At 38.4% G+C, this 9,071-nt stretch overlaps 1 protein-coding gene across 1 annotated transcript; it reads left to right on the top strand.

Annotated features, from left to right (window-relative positions):
* Positions 1-846: 846 nt before the first annotated feature.
* On the top strand, positions 847-9,064 carry serpine3 (serpin peptidase inhibitor, clade E (nexin, plasminogen activator inhibitor type 1), member 3; the record flags this gene model as incomplete). The annotated part of the gene is made up of 9 exons (XM_079254475.1): positions 847-1,081; positions 1,580-1,854; positions 3,355-3,579; positions 5,851-6,093; positions 7,601-7,799; positions 7,888-7,988; positions 8,116-8,202; positions 8,298-8,381; positions 9,012-9,064. Exons 2-9 carry the CDS (start codon positions 1,590-1,592, stop codon positions 9,062-9,064), a joined length of 1,257 nt encoding a protein of 418 aa, XP_079110601.1. The 5' UTR covers positions 847-1,081; positions 1,580-1,589.
* Positions 9,065-9,071: the final 7 nt, after the last annotated feature.

Consider the following 9,071-nt stretch of genomic DNA (forward strand, 5'->3'; position numbering starts at 1 on the left):
CCTGCAGGACACCGATCCTCGAGGACCCTGGTCTATGGTTCTCCATCAGACATGTGGTACCACTGAAAGATGGGGTCGAACAGAATTAAATAATACCCAGTGCAACATTTTAATGTGAAAATAAAGATTTTGGGTACAATACCTGTTTGTTTAATTTTGTATTTATATTTTTTCTCATTTTTTTCTTTCAGCATCTTCTACTTTTCCACTTGTTTTGGCTGTTAAATGTCCTTAAAAAAAAAAAAAAAACAATGGTGGGAAATGGAACTATTAGGAAAATAAACTATTCTTTACCAGATTCCCCAGCATGCTGTTCAGTATGACATGCAAGTTGCATGAAATGAGTTACAACCTACATACATTTTTAATTTAATTTAGTTGTATGGTGATATTGACGACAGAAGTGACAAAGTTAATGTTTATTTGATGTAATTTTTGTAAGTTTCAGCTAATGCTTGATATGCTTTATTTTTTTAAACAGCTCTAACCTATGCTAAAGTTGCAGTTAACCTTGCCTAGAAATGTTTTCTTTTTTAAAGAATCTGTTAACATATGTCACAGTCAAGTAAATGTAGGCTACGTCTTTCATTTTGTTGGCTCCCTGTTTCACCAGGAAACCAATGGACTCTAACTGGAATATATTTGCGCCACCGGGGTAAAATACACGACATGCTGGGAACATCCCTGCCCCTCTGAGCTGCACACGGGTGTGGGGGTGTTATTTTCCTCTCTCTGCTCGGCTTGGGATTTGCTGGTCGGTGACATGCCTCCCTCCGCCTGGTTCCTTATAGCCCCGTGGAGGCAGGAATCCCAAACGAGTGGTACGGACATCGCCGACCGCAACCGCAAACAAAACGAGTGTTTCCCCTTTAAACACGGTCTTATGACTTGTTTCAGAGAGACGAGAGGAGGAAAGAAACAGAGACCGACAGCCAGGGACCAGCAGAGGGGTGAGTCCTTGACAAGAACCTGTGAACGGTGACTGACAGGTGGTGAACTACATGATTGCATCCCCTGAATGGTTCGTAGAAGTCGAGGAAAACAGCTGAACTTAAAAGGATACTACCTCACCTGCACGCAGGTACGTGTCAAATGTGTTCCTGAAGACTTCACTGACTGTCTTTGGGTCCTAAGTTTCTAAGAATGTGACATCTGGGACTGCCCATAATTTTTGGCTCCTATCATTTTAAAATCTTTACTGTGTGATGGAGACATTATCCAGTACAAGGAGCTTTTGTTGTGCGTTTTAAAATATCATTTAAAGCATGTGTGCACATTTGGAAATAACATAGACTAAGTACTGAATATTTAGGGGGGAAAATTCCATCTAGATATAAAATTAATGTAAGAATATTTGATCATTTGTATTGGTGCACTTGTGATCATGTTAAGATTGTAGTTTAAAGCCACTTCATTCAATATTTTTTTATTTACATATTTAATTATGATCTGCTAAGATGTTTCATAGTTTATATGATATATAAAATAACACAGATCACTTAAGGGCAGCAGCTGCTTGCTTGTTCCTCACTGACCCCAGCTTCTTTCTGGCACCCTGTGGACCTTTCCTCCCCTGCAGCACTGAGGACATGCGTCGTTTGCCAGTGGCTTCCCTCTTCATCTGTTTCTGGTTGGTGGAGAGAAGCCACTGTAACGGCAGCCTCCAGGACAGCATGAGAGAGCTGCACAACAGGTTCGCCGTCAGCCTCTACCAGACGCTCACTGAGACGGAGAACAACTCCAACCTGATCTTGTCACCGGTGAGCGTCACCTTGTCTCTGGCACTGCTGCAGCTCGGTGCCAGGGGCAACACGCGTGCTCAGCTGGAGGGAGCTCTGGGATACAATGCGAATGGTAGGATTCATCTCATTTTCTGCAAATATAAGGATGGAGGGGGTCAATGGGGGAAGCTTGTATTCAGGTAGCATTAGCGGCTCCTTGCGCTGTGAGAGTGAGGCTGGAGGGGTTGTTGGTGGCCCTCAGTGCTGTTGGTACCAGGTGGTGTGGAGTGGTGCTGCTGCTGCTGTTGGCTCTGCAGAGAACAGTGGTGTCTGGAGCCATAATACCTGCCTCCACACTAACTCTAATCTCATTAACCACTCCTGCAGCTCGGCCTAAGGGTCAGGAGGTCAGTATGTTTAATTACAAACAAAATGAGAATTGGAGCTACTGTTTTGTTTTGTTTTATTGCCTTAAAGATAAAAGCTCATTTTGTAATTTAAGGATGGAATTGACAATTTTATATTGTCATATAGTAGGATGATCTTTCTTATATCTACATCTGCAGCTACGTTTTTCAGAAATAATCACATATTTTGTTTACAAAATGTAAGAAGATAGCGGCGAGGAGTCTCTAAAACTCAAACTTCCATTTGAAGATATGTGATACACAAATTGTTACCTCTTTTTTTTTTTTTTTTTTTTTAACCTGCTAAAGGCATATTCAGCCCTAAAATTCACTGCTTATTTGCTGATGATTAGTTACTTATCATTTCGGTCTTGCATTAGCATGCATATATAAAGTTGATATATAAATTTATATAAATTATATAAATGCATTTATCTTTCATTTTCATATATAAAGAAAGGACCAAATAAAAAGATTTAAAAAAGCACATGAGAGTAGTTATCACACAAAATGAAAGAAATGTGATGTGAAATCACACCTAAATACTTGGGATTAAGTCAAAGTATTTCCAATATTAAAGAACAAGATTGCATTTCGGTGTCATTTGGTGTCCTGCTCTGTACCTATACATATTTAATATCAGGTCATTGTGGTGAAGAAAATGGAAAATCAGAAGACTGACACATAAAACTACTGTGAGGGAATTTAAACAGAAATATTGAATAATTCACAGGAATAAAAAAAAAAAAAAAAAAAAAAGAGAAATATCCATTACATCCTCCCCAAAAATTGACTCAGTTTGTCAAACATGACATCAGCAATGAGATGCATCATTTTATCCATAAATTCTCAGTTTAACAGATTAGAAGATCTCCGCCTAACAGCACAGCTCAAATTATATCAAAGAAATTTCATTTCCCACAGTATTTTTAGATATGGTACAAATTCACATTCATATAAATTCACTGAATCTTGCTGTGAAGGTAACTTCATAGGATTGTTTTCAGATTTCCCATATTTGCTTACAATTTCAAGCATAGAAGCATCTTTTAGTCATAGTTGTAAAGTTACAGCAGAGCAAATAACTGATAACAAAACTGCTGTCAAGGTGAATAAGAGCTGCAAAGTGACAATCAATCTTGTGTCTGCACTCCACACAGAAAAGGGAAATTCACTCTGATGCACCACCAAATCTGACTTGTTGTCTTTGTCCTCTTCTCTGGCAGATGCTCAGGTGCAAGACTTGCTGTTGCACTCACAGGGTGACATGGGGAACACTAGCCAGGGTGTGTGGCTGCAGCAAAGTTGCACGTTATTCATCCAGAGTGGCGTTCAGCTCCTGACTGAGTTCACACAGCATGTAGCAGCCTGGGGCAACACCAGCGTGGTCCGAGCTAACTTCAGCCAACCTCACACTCGCAACCAACCAGAGCGAGCAGGACACGACCACGGTAATCCAGCCTCATATAAGTTGGTTATCGTCTTATGATCTTGTTTAAATGAAGATGTTTGACGTGAGCCAACCAAGGATAGTTCTGTTCACCCTTTCAGCATCTTTTAGCTCCTGCTTTTTGCTTGTAAAATTTAAGAGTAGAATTCAGTTTTCAGAACTAAATACTTTTGTTCATCTGAACTTAAAGTTTGAGACTCGCTGTTTAACTCAATATTCGAATAATAATTATGAAAGTTCTGTTTTTAGGCTCTTGCACAACCAGTACATAATCTCTGAATAGATACACATTTGGATACTCAAAAATTTCTTTCCATAAACAGAGAAAAAATGAGGTAATTGTCCAGAGCTAAAGTTAGAAGTCTGTGTTCATCCTTCTGACTTTGTTAAAACTACAAATCAAGCCTGAACTCTTAAGTTAGCAAGCTCATGTCAAGTACAAAGTCAGCCTCGATTATCTCAAGAATATTTAAAGTGTAACTATTATGTGCATTTCAGACTAATTTATTTTTATTTCTGAGACCAGAAGGGCTGGGATTGATCGAGTTTTTATCACAAATGGCTTTATTTACTTCAGACCGACCCTCTCCGTAGGCTGTCAGATCAGCCGGCGGGCAAAACGAGTGGATTGAGACTCTTCCGCATTAAGCCCCGCCTCCCGCCACTGCACTACATCGGGAGCGTGCACCGCAACTGCTTTCGCCGTCATTGTAACATCTCATAAACAGAAGGATTACGCTAATATGAACTCAATAAAAAAAACAAAATACAATGTCAACACATAGCATACAGCCCTACATGTTGGAACCTGAATCAGACCCTGAAAACGAAGTGGAAAACAGCAACCCACAGCAAGGAATGCAGCAGGATGTCTCTCTTTGGTAAACTCACCAGCCATCGTTGGAAACAACTTTATCCCACGTTTTCCACCCGCCTGATGTATTTGTACATGCCCTTGTTAACCAGTAGAATGTAACCAATCACCGAACCTTATCCCCCGGGACGTCACAAGGATTTCCAAGTAGAAAAAACTCTCTAAAACGATGCGTTTTTCGTCGCCATGGAAACCGAACTGAGAGAGTGCTGGAACTCAAACTCAAACTCAAACATGCGTTTAGGTGATAAAAAACAGTGTTGTTCACATGTCTGATGAGGATTCAACACTGTAACAAAGCTCAGAAAACTCCAAATACCATAATAGCACCCCTTTAAAGGATTAAATGACTAATGTCTGAAAGTGGTTTAGAAAGTGTGTCCATGCAGACTAACTGTAATGGTGTATTTACTGGTCTGCCTAAAAGCTCACTGAGACAGCTGCAGCCTATTTGGAATGTTGCTGCTCAAGTCCTCAATAACAACTGGAAAATGGATCATATTGCTCCAGTTTGGAGATCTTTCCACTGCCTTCCTGTCCGTCAAAGCGTTTATTTCGAAACCCTGGTGTTGGTTTATGTCTTTAAATGGTCTAGGGCCAGATCTTGTGGTAAGCTATGAACCTCTCAGGCATATTAGGTCATCTGGAACACATTTCCTTTCTGTCTTGAGATCTAACACTAAAACACGGAGAGGTTGCTTTTTTGTTTTTATGCACAATATATTTAGAATAAAAAGTCAGTAAAATAGAAGTCTGCATGAACTTTAGCTTCTTTAAAATTAAAACTTGGCACTTTTCCATTTCCCCATTAGATGCTTTTAATTAAGATGAAAAACCTTTATTAATAATTTTCCCTACACTGTCCCTTGCACTCTTATTTATTTTTTTTGCATCCTTTTTATTTAGTTTTTTTTAACTTATGAAAAATATACATTGTTAGTTATTACATTTTTAACATATATTATACATTTTACACAATGCTCTCTGCATCACCTTTATACTGGATAAGGTAATTGAAACAAATTGGCATTAACTTCTCCGTGCTACTCCAGGAAAGTTTTATTCAATAAAATTTATCATGTGAACATATTTGCTGGTATCTATTAATTAAAAAAACAAGTAGCATATTCAGTAAAAATTGATAAACTGCCAAATAAATAAAATTTTAATGCTGAATTGTGCTGGCTCTGATTTGTCCACAGATTACTGTCAGAAACTGCAAAGTCTTTTTAATTCTTAGGCAGTGTTAGTGTACTGTGGTCATATAAAGAATAAGAGAAAGAAATGAGGCTCAAAGACTGTTACATGTCAGAATAATTTTTTTCCAACCTCCTTATTTATGATTAGCACTCATCCTTGTGCAAGGCCTAAGATGTAAATGTACTTTTTACCTCCTAGATGAGTCCTGGCCCATACAGTCAGGAAGCAGCAGCGGTGAATTGTCAGGCTCAGGTGAGGCCCAGGCGGAAGCTGTGTGGTGGGGACACCGGCTCCAGGTGGCCCTGGTCAACACAGTGATGTTCAGGGGTATCTGGCAGAAACAGTTCATGTTCACCAACACCCAGAACCTGCCCTTCATCCTGTCTGATGGGAGCACCATCAAGGTGCCTATGATGTATCAGGCTGCAGAGGTCAGCTTTGGTAAGAGTCCATCCATCCATCCATCATCATATGGTGAATGTAATGTAATTTCAGTTCTCCCGTAGGAGCTTTTCATGCTGCTAAAACTGTCAATATAAAATATTGCCATTAATTTGTAGCAACAATTTACTTTCTTAAGTTTCTTAAAGGTTTTTATTGTTAGCCTTCACTTAACAAGTTCTTTATAAAACAAGCAAACAGCTGATGCATCTGGGTACAGGGTAGGGTAGATACTCCGCGGTTAAAATGCAAGATGGGCTCTAGCAGTGTTGACTGAGCTGAACTGACCTTCATCCCAATTAAACACTGGTGAGCAAAACTTCATTTTATGATCAGATTAACTTGAAAAAAGTCGCATTTAGAATACACAATTTTAAAATCTAGCTTTTAGGGTATGCTGATCTTATTTTCATAATGTGGGCAAGACATTTGGCAACACACAGCTGCTTCACAGTTGCTAGGCCTGCTTACTATGAGCAACTTTATGCTTCTTTTTTAAGATTTCGTCTAGTTTTTTTGGAGTGATTTTCAAAGGTTTATTGCTTTTATCTGTCAAATAATCTGATAACACTGATTCCAACAGCAAGTCCTGTGCAGAACAAGATGGTAAAAATAAGTCAAACTTTTGGGCGAAGAGAGAAACCTGAGTAATGCTTCATGTTTATTTAAAAAAAAAAAAAAAAAAAGACATGACAATGCAAAAGTATAATTCTTAATCAAACTGTGCTCTTTAATGTGTGAACAGGACTATAAAAATTAATAGCCCATTTGTAGCTCTAATTATGCCATTGTTTGAGTGTTGTCATTTAAAAATGAGATGTATTGTAATTGCCATATTGCTGCACATGTTGACATAACCAGTGTTAGCTAGCAAACATGGAATATAACAGCTTTATAAAATGAATGAAATTAAATAATTGAATGAAATATTTTTTTCATTTCATTTGGTTGAAGGTTTCCATGCTTACAAATATCACTATTGTTACTTTGGCTTAAAAACACAAACAGTATGACAATTGCATGGGTTTAAATGAGGATGCCACTACAGTCAGTAATATTACCAATTTCTGAATTTTTAAACTGATTATCCAAAATGTTTGTATTCATGTCAAGCCTGATGTTTGTTTGGGGTTTTTAAAAAAAAAATAATATTCCCATTTTACATGTGAATTTTTAATATTCAAGACAATCATATAGACTTAAAAAATAATCAGCCAGTCTCTTCATAAACAACTTGCTTGATAACAAAAACTTAGTCTATCATAGAGCAATATGTAAGTATGTTTTCTTTATCTTTTATTTTAAAAAAAAAAAAAAAAAAAAAAAAAAAGGGGGTGTTTCTGTTATTTCCATGCAGAAAAAAATAAGGTTCACAGTAAACTTAATATTGCAGGTATGGTTTTTAATTGAAACTATATGTTATAAAGTAGAAAAAATAAAAGTTGCGCAATCAAGCATTGGAAAAAGTCCTAAATGACTAATATAAACACATTTATCTCCTGGCCAGGTCAGTTCAGAACATCATCTGACCAGCACTACACAGTGTTGGAGCTGCCATACCTGGGCCACTCCCTGAACCTACAGGTAGTCCTGCCCAGTGAGAGGAAGACTCTGTTGTCTTCCCTCGAGTCCCAGCTCACTGCGCGCCAGCTGGCATCCTGGAACAGCGGTCTGCGCAGGACCAAGATGGACATTTTCCTTCCTAGGTGTGGGGATCATACAAGTGGAACGTAAATCTTTTCATTGTTTGCTCAGAGAAGTTGGAGATGTAACACAAACTCTGTCTATTTAAAGATTCAAAATGCAGAACAAGTTCAACCTGAGGTCAGTGTTTCCTTCCATGGGCATCAGTGACGCCTTTAACCCGACTGCAGCTGACTTCACTGGAATATCAGGTCAATGAGTCGTTTTAGGATAGATTCTCAATGAGTTTTTTTTCTTGTTTGTTTTCAGGCAGGCCATATTTTGCAGTGTGCACATAAAACAACTTCACCGACATTTTTTTTTTTTTTGTTCCTGCAGTGGAGGAGGGTCTTTATGTGTCTGATGCCTTTCATGAAGTCAGAATAGAAGTCACAGAGGATGGCACAAAGGCATCTGCTGCCACAGGTGAGTCACATGTGCAGTCACAAAAAAAATAAAAGAGCAAACTGACTACGGTAAAGGGTTGCAAAAAAAAACCAAAAAACTTTTTATCATTGCAGCCATGGTGCTTCTCAAACGATCCCGCGCTCCTGTTTTCAAGGCAGACCGACCATTCTTATTTCTACTGCGACAGGTTAACACAGGTATCTACTTTACAGTATAAATACTGCTCCCAGAAACATTCGTCAGAGCTCAATTGTTATGTAATTCACGGCTGAAAATAACATCCAACAACTGAACTGTTTCTTGAAACGTGGCTGGAGTTGACTTTTTCTCCTTCATGTATTGGATTGAAAACATTTAGGCCAGAGATCTTCAATCCTGGTCCTCAAGGACCGGTGTCCTGCAGGTTTTTACATGTGTGCCTGCTGGAACACGCCTGACTCAGACAAGCTCTGCACGTCTGCTAAATACACACCGATTAGAACCAGGTGTATTGGCCCTTGAGGACTTGGATTTAGGATCCTTGATTTAGGCCAACATGACCTTTTTAGGGTTTATTTAATAGCTATAATATATATATATATATATATACACAAATAAAATACACTAAAATAATAAAATATATGAACAAATGTTGAGAAATAACAGCTTTGTGGATGTAAGAAAAACTTCACCATGCATGACGTAACAAAAACATGTAGGATTCAGTTTCTGGTTTGGCGACCCCTAGTGATCCTCAGAAAAACCAACAAGCTGATGAATTAAACTGCTTGTTGCTGTTTAAACAGCCATTTACCTTTTTGTAATCATATTTTTGTTTTCCATTTCAGGATCGATCTTATTTATGGGCAGAGTGATGAACCCTTCACATCAAGCACCCTGAAGCGCCA

The sequence above is a fragment of the Telmatherina bonti genome, assembly GCF_933228915.1.
Source record: "Telmatherina bonti genome assembly, chromosome: 15".
Classification (NCBI taxonomy): Eukaryota; Metazoa; Chordata; class Actinopteri; order Atheriniformes; family Telmatherinidae; genus Telmatherina; species Telmatherina bonti.